This window comes from Canis aureus, chromosome 8, assembly GCF_053574225.1.
Source record: "Canis aureus isolate CA01 chromosome 8, VMU_Caureus_v.1.0, whole genome shotgun sequence".
Lineage (NCBI taxonomy): Eukaryota > Metazoa > Chordata > Mammalia > Carnivora > Canidae > Canis > Canis aureus.
This window is the reverse complement of record NC_135618.1, coordinates 66,706,296-66,725,335: the sequence shown is the minus strand read 5'-3', so window position 1 is coordinate 66,725,335 and position 19,040 is coordinate 66,706,296. Positions and strand designations below refer to the sequence as shown.

The 19,040-nt window shown below is 41.9% G+C and overlaps 1 protein-coding gene across 1 annotated transcript in view; it reads right to left on the bottom strand.

Moving 5' to 3' along the window:
- Positions 1 to 19,040, bottom strand: part of LMTK2 (lemur tyrosine kinase 2) — an 83,772-nt gene that overhangs the window by 17,267 nt on the left and 47,465 nt on the right. The window contains exons 7-9 of the mRNA XM_077907777.1: positions 13,592 to 13,725; positions 1,890 to 1,974; positions 533 to 654 (exon numbers count right to left, since the gene is read on the bottom strand). Of these exons, the coding sequence (XP_077763903.1) occupies positions 533 to 654; positions 1,890 to 1,974; positions 13,592 to 13,725 (341 nt within the window). The remainder of the gene's footprint in view (positions 1 to 532; positions 655 to 1,889; positions 1,975 to 13,591; positions 13,726 to 19,040) is intronic.

Sequence of the window (19,040 nt, the reverse complement as noted above, 5' to 3'; positions counted from 1 at the left end):
ATACAGCTTCCAAACTAACAGGAAAAAGCAGTTTAAAAAAAGTAGTCCAAAAGAAGACAAGAGAAAAGGAAAATAGAAAAAGCAGAATAATAGCACAAAAAAATTTATATATAAATTAAGAAAGCTGTAACAGAAATCGTTAGTCAAAGACATAAACACATTTTTTCCAACTTTCATTAAACTGATCTCCTATAAATCACAGTATTACATATTGGTCCAAACCTCTTCTTGTTTTTTTCATTCACTTCAATAAATATTTAAAATGTCTCTTATACTGTAGGCCCTACAGTAGCCACAGAAAAAAAGCCGAGTTCCTGCTTTTATGGACCTTATTACTGTTGAATGGGTAAGAGAAAAGTTAATTATTACCATCGCAATTGTGATAATTGATATGAAGTCAATAAACTTTTTCATACCATCAGGCATTCCTGTGTTCCTACATCTTCATTATTTTTCCTCAAGTACTCAAGGGGAAGGAAGTTAGGACTTTGCTACACAAGAGAGGCTAACAAAATGGTAAATCTATACATACCAGATGTTACTATACTTAGTTTGATCTGCAGTTAGTAGTCTGTCTTGAAAGCTGGTTACTAATTCTGGAGCGGTCCATCGCAGAGGGAAAATTTTTTTATCATCTGTTTCAATATAATCCTCCTGTTTTGTCAGAAAGCATACAGGATTTTAAATTCTATTACGCTTGTTAATGAACTTAATGATTGAACACCAGGTCATTCTCAGAAACACATACTGAACCTAAAAGATGAATCAGAAAAAGTAGTGGGAACGAAGAGAGATTTTCTGGGCAGAAGGTGGGTGAGGTTTTCTCTGAAGCCTCCTGGGCTTCGCAAGCTGCTCTCTGAGCCATGAACGCTTACTCAGTCAGCCTTCCAGGAAACGGAAGGTACGCCACGTCTAATGCACAGAACATGGTTTCTGACTGAGCAAAACATCTTTTAAAATATGCTGGGCATTATGCCCCGAGTAGCATGGCAGTGCCTAAGGTTAATGAGTAAGAGCACAGACTGGGCTGTAAGTCCATGTTCCATTACTTACCAGCTAGCTAGCTACTCTGGGCAAGCAACAGATGTGTTAAGCCTTTTTCTTTATCTGTATAATAAGGATGATACAATACCCTTTTATGGTAAGGATTAAATGAGATACTGTCAGCAACTATTTCCTTGTGCTTGGTACACATCAAGGGCTCAAGACACGAGAGCTACTATGTAGACACATAACCAACTTATATTTGCATGTTTTAGTTACAAAGTACTATGAAAACATGACCCCTGTGGTCCTCACAAGAACCAGTAAGACAGAACAGATATGATCCTCATGTTATTGCTGATGGCATAGAGCCAGGACAATCACCTTCTCTGCTCTAAATCATGCTATCTCATTCAGTTGGGTGACATAAAAATAAATGAAAACCTCATCTACTTCTTATCTTGTTTGGGGATAAGTTTATGGCAGAGTTTAAAGAATGTAAATTCCATGCTTACTAAATCTGACCCAGAATTTTACTGGAGAAATGCCGATTTCATCTATTTTATTATACAGGTGGGTCATGATTACTGCCCATGTGTTCATACTAAAATGTATTATATACCATCAGACTATATCAATTATTCTGTGTAAAAAGTCTTACTTTTAAACAAAGCCTTTGGAAAGCTGTCACAAAACCTCAGCACAGAGCCACTATGCAGACAAACCACACGTCAGAAGCCAACACTTCTGTTAAAATGACTAGAACAAACCACTTTCCAGAAAGGCCACAATAACCAAGATTCTTGCCCCCTCTTCCACAACTAGAGTGGCATTTTGTGATAGGACCACCTCATGACTATGAAATTAAATCAGCTGTAGGAAAGAATCTTTAAGCCTTGGCTTACCTTGTACCTGCTGAATCCTATTCCGTAGTCTCCCACTTTCACATTCAGGTCTGAGGTAAGAAAACAGTTCCGCAGGGCTAAGTCACTGAATACAGAAAGAGCGAAGTGAACACAAGTGTGAAGGGGAACCCACAAACAAGCAGGACGATGTCACCCCAAACTGCTGTGAACAAGGCTTTCTCTATGAAGCAGAGTGGCATGTTCAGCTCTCTGCTCAGTAATGTCTTAAAATTCTTTTTTTAATGGAAAAAGGATTAAATATAATATTTTTCATTATTTAAGTCCATGGAAATGATCAGATTTTTTTTTTTTTTTTAACAAATAACTGCTACACAGCAGGGCATCTGGATGGCTCAGTCGGTTGAGTGTCTAACTCGTGATTTCAGCTCACGTCATGATCTCAGGGTCCTCTGGCTCCATAACACTCAGCAGGGAGTCTCTGCTTCTAGATTCTCTCCCTCTGTCCGCCCCCTGTGCTCACTCCTCATGCGCGCACACACTCTCTCTAATAAATCTTTTTTAAAAAACAACAACTGCTAAGGTTAAATACAGACCACATTTATACCTTGTGCTGCACTGATACCAGATTTATGGCCCATTTCCTAGTGTTTGAAGAGTGACCAAGAATTTTTAAATACTATAGGCTGAACTATCTAAATAATGTTTTACAATAACCTATAATACTTGCGTAACAATCTAGTGGTAGTCTATTTATTATAAAGAGAAATAAAATTACAACTTCAAATACCCAAAACTAATTATATTTAAAATGTTGTTTTTTTAACTTCTTTTTCAAAGATATGGGAGCATTTTGAGGAGGCACTTTCCATATTACTTGGCTTTCTTGCAAACCCCACTTCTCTACAGGGAGGTAAGGAGCACATTTTCAGGACTTACTGAAAACAATTTACATAGTTTATTTAAGAACAGATTAATTCTCAAAAACACATGTTGAAAAGTAAAAACTACTTTTTCTGAAGGACCTTTCCATATAGACAACAGAGTAAACACTTTGGATTTCGTATAAGCCCCTTTTTATCTTTCAATCTTTCAATCTTCTTGATTTAAGTTTATTTAAATCAAGTTTAAGTAAAATTGTACTTAAGTACAATTTTAAGTACTTAAAAGTTTAAGTAAATTTAAGTAAAAATTTAAGTAAAAAATCGGGTACTTTAAGGTACCCGATTTATAGTTTCAAATCATAAAGTTATCAAAAACTCTCCATAGTCCAAAACTCAAAATGTCTGTCTTTATAGGACTGTAGAAGACAACAGCTCAAATTAATGATTAAATACTTATTTTCAAAGATTTTAGTTTCTGAAGCTTACATGCCTGAAAGAGGATGATGATGAGGCTAATGACGACAGCAGCTATCACTGATGTAACTCAGTGACAGCCTGGCTGGCACCTAATGACACTGATTCAATCATATGTTCATGGCTAAGATTTGCAAAGCACTTCCTTTACACTGGGCAGTTCTCTAGCTCTATACACATATTAACTCATTTAATCTGCATGACGAACCTTGGAAGTGGATACTCTCTTATCTTTCCCATTTACAGAGGAGGAAGCAGGTAGAGGATCAAAGTAACTTTGCCAGGGCTGTAAAGCTAGCAAGACGCCGTCCCCACCAGTAGTTATCAAGCGCCGATGCATCAGCAATTGGCAAGCGCTGGTCTGGGCATATGGTTGGTACCCAAGGAACACATGCTGGTGTTCTAGATCTAGACATCCAGTTGGTTCTGTTCAATCGTATTTACACTGGGTTCACTAGTGGTAATTTTTGTGGTGCTCTCCTCAGAAGCCCTCAGGCCTCCTGTGGTCTCTGGGAGCAACAGAGAAACTTCAAATTTTAAGAAGAAAACTGGTGTCTCTTTTTTTTTTTTAACTGGTGTCTCTTTTGGACTGAAGGGAGGCAAGAGGGAGGAAGAAGCAGTATACTCTCTGAGGGCAGAAAAAGGGAAATGCTCTCAGCCCAGTGGCATGGTCCACTGGTCCAACAGCTCAAATAGGATGGTGCCGCGAGTTCTGCCAACATGGCTCTGTCCCCAAGCAACACTGATGGGCATTTCCAGAGTCTCTAGAAACAGATCCTTCTTAACCTTGCCCACATCTCTCTCCTAAGACCAGAATTAAAAGCTGGGTGCCAGTATTCCAACAGGGCCCTGTGTGTTTATCACCTGCAGGCAGGAAGCAGCCTGAGCACTTGGCGCCTTCCCCTTGGGTCATCCAAGCAGCTAAGCCTTGAGCAACTCCTAGACTGCCCTGCTCTTTCCCTCCCTCCTCTTCGCTCTCCTTACACATGTTCAGTGCGGTTCTTTAGACACATCAAATGTGAAGGTTACGGAAAAGGTGAAAAGTCATAAGCAAAAGGCCTTTGACTTTCACTGTAAAAGGCTTAATCCTAAAACTCTAACACAATCCAACTGATGTTCTCAGGGCAGGGGAAAGAGGAACGCTTCTCACCACTTGAAAACAGAAGTAATGAGGACAAAAACGAGGGTGGGACTGGAGGAGCTTCTTCTAAACCTGCCCCCTTAAATCCACTGCATGTGTGCCAGCGCCACACACAACACAGGGTGGGAAGTGACAAAGGCCATCTTAGAACTAGTCTCGGCTCCACTGCTCAGAAGCCGTGTGACTCTTGAGCACGACTGTTGCTCAGAGATTTTAAATTCGAGGAAGAAAGATTCACCTCCATGTGCTGTCTGGGAAGGAAGGTTTGGTGACACGTGGCATCTGTGACTTACAATGTCAGGGGCCTGTATGGCCATTCAAGCTATTTTTTTACACCGAATAGAGTTCTTTAATTTTCATTTTGAGTCATTGGTGATCACTGTTGTTTCTTCAGCTGTGAACGCATGGCTGATGCTGGGGAGATGGATCTCACTTCGTTTTATACTGTGTGCTGTGAAAGTGCTAAATTACTTTGTGATTATGAGCAAATTTTCTATTTGACAAAGCCCTGCTGTGGGATCTTAATGATTCTTCTGTACCAGATTGTTCTCTTACAAATATATATGTTAGAAAAATATGCACACTTTCAAATAGAAGAGGGTGAGGCTTTTTAGCCATAGAAATCACTTTAATAAGAGCTGTATGATAAATTGTTGAGCGAGTATAAATATTTTTACGTCTATCAGGGTTCTTATTTGGAAGGGTGCTCTCACCATTCCCCTTGTTGAAGAGAGTAAAGTGGTTCTAAATGTTTATGAAGGATGTGCGTGCTTGCTCCGGAGGTCCCAGGAAAAGCAGGCCCCTCCCAGATCACTCGAGAACACTGGCCGCCTTATGGGGACTGAACCCACACTTTCTTTCATGAAAAAGATGCAGATGAATTACTTTTGTGTTATATAGAAAAACAGCAAATACACGTAAGTACCTGCAAATATATGTAAATATTGATATACGGGGTGTCTGTGTGTGGTCGCAAGGCCTGTAAGCAGGTGGGCGGGGCCACCCTGGGGCCGTCGGGTCAAATGTGAACACGTGCTCTTCATAACTGCGTCACTCTGGGGCTGTCATGACTGCTGTACTTGACCGTTTCTACTGTACACTTCATTTGCAATCTATTTTTAATAAACTTTGTATGTATTTAAAAAAAAAAAAGAAGCCGTGTGACTTTGGGCAAATCATTGAACACATCAGAGCTTCAGTTTACTCACAAACAGGGATGTGCTGTAAGGGCTTACTCACAAGGTTCTGTGAGGATAATATAAAGCAAGAGATGAAATGTTCTCAAAATTTTAAAGCACTATCTAGTTCCAAGATAATATAATTTGATTCAAAATTGGTGAAAACAAATATTCTCTGAAGCCCAATAATACACAAAGCTAGGGCAGCCCCGGTGGCACAGCGGTTTAGCGCCATCTTCAGCCCAGCGCGTGATCCTGGAGACCCAAGATCAAGTCCCACGTCGGGCTCCCTGCATGAAGCCTGCTTCTCCCTCTGCCTGTGTCTCTGCCTCGCTCTCTCTCTGTGTCTCTATGAATAAATAAATAAAATCTTTAAAACACACACACACACACACACACACAAAGCTAGAGAAGAGAAAAACACAAAGGTGTCACTTAACAACACAGGTAATTATTGACGTCAATGGCTGCTTTTGGTCAGGAAACACAAACATACCCAGTATATTCTTCCTTCAGGTTGAAAAACAGGTCCATCAGGGAGGCTGCCAAATGATCCAGCCTGACAGCCTCTGGCTCAGTCCCCTCAGCTACAGCAAGGCCATCACCTGCGTCTGCACAGTCAATGACCACAGGGGCCTCAGCCGTGGAAGCAGGGCAGACAAATGCTAGAAGTGAGGATCCACAGATCTCAAGAGCTCCCCAGCCTGACTCACAAGGAAGCATTACTACTTGTTCTCAGCTCACGCCAGACCTAGAGTTAACCCAGCTCCAGCAGGAATGCTTGACCAGAAATGGCTTGGTGAGGCTGGAGCCATTCCCAAAATCGCCCACACTTCTATTCACGTTACACAGGCTTTCCCGAGCAAGCAGAGTTCCTGATAGAGAGAGGCATAGGTGGAGGGATACCTGGGTGGCTCAGCAGTTGAGCATCTGCCTTTGGCTCAGGGAGTGATCCCAGCATCCTGGGATTGGGTCCCGCATCAGGCTCCCTGCATGGAGCCTGCTTCTCCCTCTGCCTGTCTCTCTCTCTCTCTCTCTCTCTCTGTGTCTATCGTGAATAAATAAATAAAATCTTAAAAAAAAAAAAAAAGATTTAAGAGAGGCACAGGTGGGAAGCAAAAGAACTGACACTGCTAAATATTCTCCTAAGGCGTGGTAAACGTTATCTAAGTCCTCTCGACAACAGCACTTCAGGATAAAAACTATCTCCAATTCATAGAAGAAACAGGTTCAGAAGGATTAAGTAACAGGGCTTATCTTGGTAAAGCTGACAAGAGGTGAATTAATAAACTTGAACTCCTACTTTTTGCATTGTTCACCAGACCGCTCTGCTGTTGGCAGTCATAAAAGTTAAAAAAAATCACTATGGGTTTTGAGGAATTGCCATTTACCACTCAAAGATGGGATGCAGCTCAAAGAGATACAAGCTCAAGGTGAAAATGAGAGGACTCTGATATGGTACAAAGGACAGTTTTGACAACTTTCACCCTGATTTATTAGGCCAGTCCTTGCTAGTTGAACGAGACTACATTTACTAAGCACCTCCTGCATGTCAGGCACCTGTTAGGCTTCGGATGTACAGAGAACACTCAGGCTGTGAAATTCTGGGTGGACGCAGAGAAGGTCTGTGGCTAGAATGTGGGCCACCACCCCTGGCCTGGGTTTCGAGGGCTGGTAATAAAATGGGGACAAAGCCTTTGGTTCTCAGTTTTCTCCAGGGCTGGGCCAGAGCTGACATTGAGCTAGACAGTCAGGTTTCTATGGGTTTCAACCTCCCAGTTATGGCTTATCTCCTCACTGTATACATGATCACAAGACTGGACAAAATGCACAAGGAAGCAGTCTTCAGGTACTGGACAGTGAAGACCCCAGGGTTCTGATCCTGAAGGAAAACAAAATACCAGAGGTGAGCTTCACATATGCTCTACCTTTCTGTTTAGGGTCACTTTCCAAACCACAGCACAAAGATACAGAGCCCAGAGAGCAACAGCCTCCCTGGCTGGTGGAAACAGAGGCTGCCAGAGAGGCTGATTGTAGGGCAGGGTAGAAGAAGAGAGAGCAAGCTCAGAGACCAAGCAAGCACCCCAGAAATCTACGTGAGGGTCCCTCTGAGTCTTGTCTGCGGCCGACTCCTGAGCTGGGTACATACGTACCCTGGGAGACAATAAGGAGCTGACAAGATACTCCACAGAACTGGGAAGACTGGTTAGAGTGGGGAGACCTCCCTTAACATCCTGGTGACAGCCCTCAAAGTCCTTAGAAGACAGTTACTGTGATACAAGGCAAGGGATCCTCTAGGCCTGTCCTAAAGGTGTCCATACCAGGATGGAGCTGAGCTGCCAATTAAATACTTTCCAGGATGCAACTGCACACTCTTCAAAGTGATAGTTCTCACACTGGGCATATACTGGAATCACTTGGGAGGGAAGTGAAGACACAACGGGCCTGTAGTGGAGTGGCCAGGAGTACCTTCAACCCCCAGAATCCAAGCCTGGCCTAGAAGGCTGCACCAGATCAGGGTCAGGGAAGGCCAGCATGGCTCAGGTGTGCACATTTTAACCAGTGACAAACCAGCAGGCTTTAGAACACAGCTGGTATTATGCCATGATCCCAGAACATGAATTTTCCCATGAGGCCTAGAGTCATCTAGAAAAATGGGATATTTAATACCTTACTTACCACTGATAATTTGAAGTTGAGGTCTAGGGTCCCAAGGCAAAGTGGCCCTCCACACGAAGACATCACTTTCGTTTTCCCTCTGCTTCATACACTCAGCCTACAGCATGCTTTCCTTCCTGAGGACACAGCACATAGAGCCCAAGCCGAGAGCTCTGTGCTCTCTAATCCTCTCAGTCGCTTTTTGCATTAACTGGGTTATAAGAATACTAGTTTTTTTTTTTCTGAGATTTCCTCAAGTGTGGTCATTCATTTTTTTTTTTTTTAATTTAAAAAAAAACAAAACAAAACACACTTCTTTAAAAGTATCTTCCTCCCGCAGCAACACCCATTCCAGGTAACATGTATTAACAAACTGGTAGACATAATCTTTCTGTGTTTTTCTATATACATAGCATACACACAAGAAAATACAGATAAAGGAATAAGGAGCATTTGCTTTATGTGCCATCATGCCCACCCCCTACATCTTTCTTTCTTAACAAACAACATCACAATGTGGAAATCCTTGAGTCAACTAATATAGCAGCTCTCTTTCTCTACAATAGCCATGAAGTACACCACTACACCACAGTATGAATGGCGTGAAATTGGTTCCTGTCCCTGTCCCACCCCCTATAAACATTGACTTTGTCCTGTTTATTTATTTATTTTTTTTTGCCACTGCCTCAAACAACGCTGGGACAGATTATTCCAATCCACATCCTTAAATTCCGGTGTCTCTCTGTCCCATGGAAGTAAGTCTATCAACGGGGATGTGTATTTTTAATTATACAGCTATTGCCCCAATTGCTCTTCAGAAATCGGTAATGAGTTATATGGGATTCAGGACAGAAACTTCCCCACATTGCTACTAGCAACAGGCATGGCAGTTCCCTTGGCTCTGAGGTTCCATGACTTTAACCTGCATGTCTCTGGCTAATGACTGGGATCACCTTCCTGTCTGCTGGCCTGTCTCTGCCCGTCTGTCTAGAGGCTCATCGTCCTCTCACCAATTCACAGGTACCCATTGTGTGTCAGGAGCAGTTGCCCTTCAGCTGCTCATGTTGGCAGCTACACCTTCCCAAGTCTGTTGTCTGCCAACTTTGTTGTGGTGTCTGTTGCTATGCAAAATATTTAATATTTATAGAATAATCAACCTTTCATGTAATAGCTACCCTTTACTTTACAACTCCTGAGTTTCCTACCTCAGGAAAGGAAGGCCTTTTTAGTTAGGAGGCCTCACTCAGCCCTGGGTAACACATAGAGCCTTCTGGAATTTTGCCAGTTATCACATTTATTTCTTATATTTTAGTTTTTATATACAGGGTGCTGTAGACGTCCAATATTTTCCCAGATGAGTAACTAACTGCCTGCAATTAATAGGGAAGCCATCTCTTCCCCGCTGATATGAGTATCAGTTTTGCCATACATTAACTTGCTCTATATACTGTCTACTCTCCAGTCTGTTTCTCCATCAAAACCACAATGATCTTGGGCATTGGGGTGGCTCAATCAGTTAAGTGTCTGCCTTCAGCTCAGGTTACGATCCCAAGATCCTGGGATCCAGTTCCACACTGGGGGGGGGGGGGGGTTGTGTGTGTCCCTGCTCAGTGGGGAGTCTGCTTCCTCTCCCTCTCCCCCTGCTCATGCTTGCTCTCTCTCTCTCTCTCTCTCAAAATAAATAAATAAAATCCTAAAAAAAAAAAAAAAAAAAAACCCAAAACAAAAAACACCATACTGATCTCTACAGTGGCTTGCTGGGAATTCTGATACCTCGTAAAGCAAGCTTCCCTTTCTGCTCCAACAATTCCCTTCTTTTTCATACTGTACTGGCTCTTTTAGACATTTATTTTTTCCACGTGAAGCTAAAGATAATTTTATTCATCCTCCCTGCCACAAATGCTGTGAGGATTCTTACTGGGATTGTTTATGAAGTTTACGTACTAATTCTAAATTAACTGACATTTTTGTGTTGTCTTCCCACAATAAAATAGAGTTTATCTTTCCATTTGTTCACATATTTTATGTCCTTCAGTAAAACTGCACAGCTTTCTTCACATAGTCCCATATCTTTCTCACATTATTTTTTCCCAAATAATTTATAAAACATTAAAATAAATACATTTTGTGGCACTGGTCAAAATGGAATGGAATTTTTTGCCCTCATTTCCAGGTATACTTTAGTATATCTATAAGCAAGCTACAATAAATTCTCTTATTAATTTTGTTTTTTAAAGAAACTAGCATCTTGCTTTTTCTCAATATACAGAATCATGTCATTAGTAACAAAGGGTGACTGTTTAGGGTAGCTTACTGGCTAAGAGTGTGAGCCCCAGAGACTACAGCTCTGGTTTTGAATTCCAGCTCTGCCCTATCACCAAGATCTTCCAAGTGAAGAGCATGAGGCTGGAGCAGGTGAAGCCCCATGTTTGAGACTCTCACTCTTTCAATTCACGTACGTGGTCAAATGCCTGGAGACTTTCAGTTTAAGCCAAATTCCACAGCCCGTGTAAGGAAAATCCTTGGATTTTCATGAGAGCAAGATGATGGAACAGCATCTTCTTTTCATTTAACACCACCATGTGCCAAATGCTACCTGTAACTTTGATATAAAATGATCAATCAGGGAGAGCTCCCCTTGACTTGGCAGACAGGGTGCTGCTGTCCAATTCATGAATCATTTAATAAAGCCAATTACATCTTAAAAAATACAATAATCTAAAGCATTAAAGCAAGCATATTTATTGCCATTTAAAAATTGTTTTCCTTAAAGACTAATCTTTAAAATTAAAAAATGTAAAAAAAATAAAAATAAAAATAAAATAAAATTAAAAAATGTTAGAAGGAGTTTCAAAAGACATAATCTGAAGATTTTACATGCACGCAAATTAATGAAATGCCCTAATGCACCAACTGAAAGACACCTGCTAGAGGTATGACACAAGCCAATTAGTAACCCGACTTTCTAATCCCTACCAATGTGAACACACACAGTACAATTTAAGAAAAAAATCATGTAAAACGGCACCTAACACTAGTGTTTATTTATCATGTTCCTGTAATACTGGAGAGCCACACTCTGAGAGCCGGAGAACCTGTATTTCTCAGCAGAAAGTTACTTTAATTTTAAAAGCAGGAAAATCCTAAAGAGGCTCTTTCATGAACAGGGGTCACCAGAGTACTCCTCAAGGCCATAGCCACACAGGCCTACAGCTACTTGAGCCACCACGAGGCCCATACTGCCCACTGGAACCTCTGTGCACTTAGCTCATCTCAGTGACCTGTGGCATCTCACTGGAGCCAAGGAAGGCTGACAGGGGACAGGAAGTCCCAGGCTCTCAGCCAGAATGGGAGAATAGTGGGGAATACAGTACACTGGCAGCTTCTCCTGTTTACACAGCCTTCACGGATGTCACATGTAAACTTCAGAGATGCAGGCTAAGACTAGGCATACGTCTCCTCTTAAATAAGCAAAAATAAAATTTAATTGGGGGTGCTTTACTAGATCAGTTTCCAAACACAGCCAACAGCTTCTAGTTGGACGTGTGGGCTATTCTATCTTCAATCAACATAGAAAGCCTGACTTCAAGTCAGCCAACAAATATTCTGAATTTCAACTTAAAAATATTCTGTACAGTCAAGAAAAAGCACAAAACTTAAAGCACAAATTTTGCCCCAAGTGGGAATTTTACCTAAAATATGGCTACTTAAGGGGAGAGGGATAAAGGGAGGGAGGGATAGTTGCCAATAGTTTAAAGAATATCCTTTACCTTGAGATTTTGTGCCTGGATAATATCCAAACCATGTGACTTAATTTATCATTTTTATTGTCCTAAAATTCACAAAATTCTAAATCAAGTAGAACTTTAACCTATAGAAACTCACAGGAAAAGAACATATACTCTGACATCTTTGCCAACTTTTAAAATGCAGTAGTAGGAATATGCTTGAGCTTTAAATGCAATTTCTAGCTGTGTCCGAGACCTTCACGCTGCTACATCTGACATGACATTCTCTCTAAACGTCCCAGCCTCCAAGATCTAAAAATTCCTAAACCACCTTTCAGTGAATAATCTGCCATGTCTCACAAAAGAGTAACAGTACAAATTTGCTGGGTGTTAGCCTGTTATAAGACATTAAAAAATGAAATACAAGACTTCTCCATTATAAAACAAATAGATATTTATATTTTGAAGTTTCGTGTAAGGGATTTTGTCTTGCGCTTGAAGAAACCCGTAATCTCTGAGGTCTTTTATAAAGCCCTTTATCAGAATGACTTGCTCACTCTGCACGACAAAGATGATCTAGATATATGGGAAAATGTTAATAATTTTCTTTCTTCCCTACCCTGAAATAACGTTGAGAATTTGATAGGGTAACTTTTCCACGTCTGTTCTCACACGAGCTCGAGCACACGAACGCACGCACATGTACAGACACACACACCACTACAAATACAGGCAGGTGTTTTCTTACTTTAAAAAATGGCGTCACACTATAAATATATTCCTGTGCAGCCTACCTTTTAAAAAATAGAATACTTCAAAAATAAATTTAAAAATAAAAAATGGAATACATCATAGCCTTTAAAGTCAACACTCACAGGTGTTGCTTTTTGGGCCTTTGGACTGTTAAGAGTTAAATAATTTAATTAAAGTCAACTAACGAGAAGCTGGTTTCCCTGGAGATCTGAGAAATAATTTCAAACATATTTTAAACATAAATCAGAGCTCAGAAGGGAGGAGAATAAGCAGAAATCTACTTTTGGGTTCAGAGAATGCTCTCAGAAAGGATTCAAAGCCCTTTGTTGTTTTAATGACGAAAATTACATCAATGGTCTGAGCAAAACACAATGTGCTCTAAAGAGGTGCAGCTCTTCAAGTCGGACCGGAAAGGTTTCTGCACAAATGTGTTCCACACACAACCCCCGACCACCTACAGCCTGGCCCCGGGCAAGGCAGGGGAGGGGAAGCAGGCCCCTCGGAGTGTTGGCCAGGAACCACTGCTCTGACCCTCTAGAAAAAAATGACGCAAGCCTATCAGATCCTCTCTTCCTCACCCAGGAACCTGGCCATTAGAACCACAGCCTGAAGCTGACATAAAAGGGGCACAGAGAGACATCAGCAGGGAGACTGGAGCTGTCTGCTCTCAGCTCTGAGCAATGTCCAATTTTTTACATTCTCTGAAAATCTGGAAATGGCTTCTAGACCTCAGGCCGTATGAAGACATTCTGTTCACTGGTACTGGTTTAACCAAAGCCCAATTCCACCCTCATTTTGACACTGGGATGCACAGGACAGTTTCTACTTAAGACACTCTCCAAAGTACTTTGTGGAACCTTGACACCAATGGCGCCACCTCCTGGGGCACAAACTCTGTGGTGAACAGGGTGCCGAGGATGGACCTTACCTGTGCAGGAAGTGAAGCTTGTGCATGGCCGCCAGGCCTGCTGCAATCTCACAGGCCATCCGCTGCAGCAGCATGGTCTGCGAATCCCCCTTCATGTGCTCTTGCTCGTTGCGCAGGTAAGCTTTCAGGTCACCCTGTAAAAAGTAGTCCAGGTCAGCTTCCAGAGGGGATGAGGTAAACAAACTAGCATCTAAACAGGCACCTTAGCTAATGTTAACTACTAAGGTTATTTGTTAGAAATCACTTGGATTTGACCTTAATAAAGAATCTAATTTGAAGAAGTTCCAAATTATAAAACGTAACTCCAGAGACTTTAAAAGTATAGGAAACACTATTATCTTTTAGGATCACTCTAGCTAAACATTAGTTTATCTTCAAACAAACTAAATATTAGTTTATATGAACCCATGTAAGACAAAACAGTCAAAATAAGATAACTTGTCAATGATACACAACATAAACGTGCAGAGGTATAGAAGTTTCCAGGTAACTGAGATGATACAGTGCCATCTGCACTGCTTTTAAGGCTAGGAGACACATGGTTGAAGAACATGCATCATGATGGTTATCACCAAAGCACTTGTGAGCAACAGAGAGGGAGTGAAGCACTTCATTCAACAGAATGAAAGAAAACTGGGTGGGAGAGAAGGGAAAAAGCACTCTGAGTGCTGGCCAAGCATCCGCAACTTCCCTAGGCCCTGTGTTGCCAACACCACCCTGAGAAAGAACATTCCAGCCCCTCCAGAAAATTTCATAGACTTAATATACCTATTCAGAGGGCAACATGGGCAGTAAAACAAACCCACACCCGGACCCCTGAAACATGCTGACATGCCGGGCTTTCCGGGCTCTCCTGCCAGACTTCCCTGTGCCACTCTGCTTTTCTTCTGGGACTTTAATTTAGGACTATATGTTTTGGCGGAATACACATCTGAGAAAATAGAATCTTCCACATTCTCCTTATCACATGAGTAAATATTTATCAATCTGACTTAATTCCAAACTAAAGCTTTTTTCTAAATGGTTAATAAAGTTTAGAAAGCAAGCCAATACCTTTCAATATGTGTTATACCTGAGTCAGAGAGACTCCTGAGGGAGGAAACAAACTAAGGAACAGAATGCATTTCTTACAACTGTTAGGGGAGACAGCAAACTTACCAAATTCTTCCCAGAGTAAAACCTTAAAACACAAATACTCTGTTACAAACATTTGCCTACATTTAATGCTAAGCACATTACAATGTAAATTCTAGGTCCATTCCAGGAATCTTTCATTCCCAGTTTCAAGGATTTTTATATGAACGATAATGATGAGATTAATAATCACTACCACTAGAACTTTTGAGCAGTGTGCCAAGCACTGTGCTAGGAGCTCCTATATTTATTGCCTCAAATAATCCTTGCAATTTGAAACATTTCCTGGATGTGGAAATGAGGCTCAGGGGGGAGGCGAAGAAATGTGTACACGGCCACAGCCAATAAATGGAGGGTACACTCCTACTTTTCAATGTTACCAACCTGTCAAGAAGATCAATTTATTTTATAAGAATGAATATAAAATAACTTAATGTCAACCCCATGGGTTTGTCAGATTCTCCAAAACTTAATGGAACTTCGAGTGTGTATGTGTGAAGTTTTCTGCCCTCAGGACCGGTATCTCTGAGGGTTTTTTTTTTTTTTTTTACTTTTTTTTTCTTCATTTAAAAGATTTTATTTATCTATTCGTGAGAGAGAGAGAGAGAGAGAGAGAGAGAGGAAGAAACATATTCAGAGGGAGAAGCAGGCCCTCTGTGAGGAGCCCAATGGCAGAACTCGATTTCAGGACCCTAGGATTACGACTCGAGCCAAAAGCAGCCGCTCAATCACTGAGCCACCCAGGCATCCCTGTTTCTCCAAGTTATTTCCTCCCAGACTTGATGCTGGAATTGTAAGCCGCTCCAGAGGAGAAACAGACCCTTACTCGACTTTTAAAAATACATCCTCCAGGGAGCCTGGGTGGCTGTCAGTTAAGCATCTGCCTTCAGCTCAGGTCATGATCTCAGGGTCCTGGGATCAAGCCCCACATCAGGCTACCCTGCTTAGTGGGGAGCCTTCTTTCCCTCTTCCCCTCCCTCTGCTTGTGCTCTGTCAAATAAATAAATAAAAATCTTTTAAAAGTAAAAATAAAAAATAGAAATACTACATGGCTCTTCCCACCCCTACCCCACCCTCCTCCAGGCTAGCTTCTATCCAGTGGTGGAAGTTGTGGGAATAAAGAAGAAGGAATACAGATGATTCTCATGATAATTAAATTAACCCAGACAAGCACCAGCAAAAAGCTCCAGCCCTACAGGCTAATGGGATTTTTATAAGGTGGCCCATGCGGAAACTAAATATGAAAATAGATAGTTTAAGTTTATTTACATTACCAATGAAATGACAACCTAAATCCATTTGTCTAACCTCTCTCATGCAATATCCATCTAAGGAAAAAATTACCCTCACACAAAAGTAGTATTATGCTGCGCCATGTCTGGCCAATTCTCAAAACAAACAGTAGGTGCTGGCAAACAGTGAACACTTCACAAGTGACTTTGGCCATGGAGGCAGAATGGCAGAATGGGTGTAGTTATTTTTCAAGGTTATCTAAAGTACATTTTACCCTTGAACAATGTGGGGAGGTTAGGGGCACTGACCCCCAAGTGGTCAGAAATCCACATATAACTTTAGACACTGCAAAAACTTAACAGGTAACAGCCTGTTATTGACCAGAAGTCTTACTGATAACACGAAGTTACTTAACAGGTATTTTGTATGTCACATATATACTAGAGTCTTATAATAAACTAAGCCAGAAAAATGAAACTGTTTAAAAAAATCATAAGGAAGAGAAAAAGCACTTATGGCATCTAAGTGGACCTGCGTAGTTCAAACCCATGTTGTTCAAGAAGCAACTGTATACTCATTACCACACACTGTGTTAAGAGGTCTCCACAATATTTCTTATTTCTTATTGTCTCCACAATAATTCACTCACCAAATTTCACCAGAATGTAAAATATAACAAGCAGAAGGGGATTTTTGCTTTAGAATGTTAATGCTTCTAATGTTTCTGGCTTGGCAAAACTAAAAGCCTCTCCCCATCCCCCATGACAGATAAAGTTAGCAGTTAGCACAACCCAGGTGACACACCTCTAACCAGGGAGGAGCTAACATCAATGACTAAGGAGGAACCTGTTCAGTTTCTCCAGGAAGGGACTTGTGGTTTGTGCAGGACCCAGAGTTAGTTCTATGGTCTAGAAAGACCCTCAGGGACGCCTGGGTGGCTCAGTGGTTAAGCGTCTGCCTTTGGCTCAGGTCATGATCCTGGGGTCCTGGGATCAAGTCCTGTGTCTGGCTCCCTGTGGGGAGCCTGCTTCTCCCTCTGCCTGTGTCTCTGCCACTCTGTGTCTCTCATGAATAAATAAATAAAATCTTAGAAAGAAAGACCCTCAGAGCTCTCCTAGTACCACCATTTAAATCTTTTTCTAAGATTTTATTTATTTGAGAGAGAGAGAAAGAGTATGAGCAGGAAGGGCAGAGGGAGGCAAAGAAAGAGAATCTCAAGCAGACTCCACACTGAGCGCAGAGTCCCATGTGGAGCTCGGGGGCTTGATCTCATGACCTGAGATCATGACCCGAGCCGAAATCAAGTCAGACGCCTAACTGACTGACCCACCCAGGTGCCACACCGTTAAAAAAGAAACGGTACCACCGTTAAAAAAAAAAAAATCAGCATAAAAGCTTTAATTACAGTAAAAATGTTTATATTAAATACTAAAAAATTGATTCATTTTATCCAAAACTGACAAAACTATATTGATATATCTGGTTTATTTTATTTATGTTTCAGTGGTACTTAATGAGCATACCAGGATTATTACTTTGGTCCCTTACTTAAAGGAAAAACCATGAAGAATGGCAATGTATTCTGAATTAAAATATACTTTAAGTCTTAAAAATTTCTCAGATCCTCCCCAAAACCACCAAAAAAAAAAAAAAAAAAAAAAAAAAAACTTAAAAAAAATGTATGACACTAGGTGGCAGCAAAGTGCTGCATCAAGAACCCGGACTGGCCCCAGGCAAGAGTCACCCACAGCCCCCCACAGGGACCCTTACAAATGTCCTCCTGAATTCCAAGCCAAACTACCATGAGGGCGCTATCCAACTTTCTGAAGGGCCATGAGAACAATAAATTAATCTCCTCATAACATAAAAACTCAACTCAGTTATTGAAGAATTCAATAACTGGAAAATCACAGTCATATGTTTAATAGGAGGACTTGGGAAAATTTATGGTTACTAAACAAAGATTTCAATGAAAGGATGCAGGCACATCCTCAGGCCCTGCCAATGAACAAAAACGTTCACGTCTAGCTGGACACCCTGAGCACCACCACTCTGGTCACCCCCCACCCACCCCAGGCCGCTTCCTCAGCACCCAAACCCCACCTGCCAATGTCCACATCCTCACACATCATCTTCTGCTGTTAGGGATTATTCACCCCTGTGCCCAAACACCCCTCAGGTCAATCCAACCAACCACCAAACAAGCCTCCCTCTGCCACCACACGCCTCTCACACTACCATCCCATTTCCCTCTTCTTTTCACAGACAACTCAAAAGCCTGCTCTGTTCTGCTGGTTCACCTCCTGTGCTCCCACTCTCTCAAGGCTACTCCCCCCTACCCCACCCCCACTCCCACCACGTCTCCCACCACATCTACCCAGCATAGCCAAGGTGGAGCCATCCTTCCCTCTCTACCTGTTTTCTGGTCTCCTCCTATCTCACTGGCATGCCTTTCCCAGGCCCCAGGGCTGGATCCTCCTCCTCTTACTGATCTCTAAGTACTGGCACAGTCCAGAGCTCCATCCTGTCACTCATCACTGCAGACGCTCATTCCCATAGCTTTAAAAATCATCCTTAACACATTTTACAGGCTCAAAGTCCTTTGTCCCGAGTCCCAGACTCATCCTCCCAACCGGTAACTTGATGTCTTCTCCTAGATGCCCTGAGAGGCACCTCTAATCTAATAGGCCTGATGCAAAACTCAGACAACTTGCTCCATCTCAGAAAATGGCATCACCAGTGAATCAGATGGAAACCAAAGACCTCATTCTTGGATTCGCTGTCTCTAGACTCCCACATCCAACCCATCACCAAGTCCTGATCTATTTTCACCAAGAGCCAGGGCCTCAGTGCCCAGGGCAACAGCCAGACATGAGAAGGGAGAGGCCACCACCAGCAGGGCCCAGGGATACCTTCTCAACCCAGGTGCCCATGCCCTCACTGTCAAGTCTGATTGTGGTGCATTGTCCTGTGGTACTAGCATTCCCTCTGCTGCCCCTAGATTAGGGACACTGTCCACATGTTCCACTGCAGCCCCATGTCCTCTTCTACATGAGCTCTGTGGGGACAAGGACATGTCATT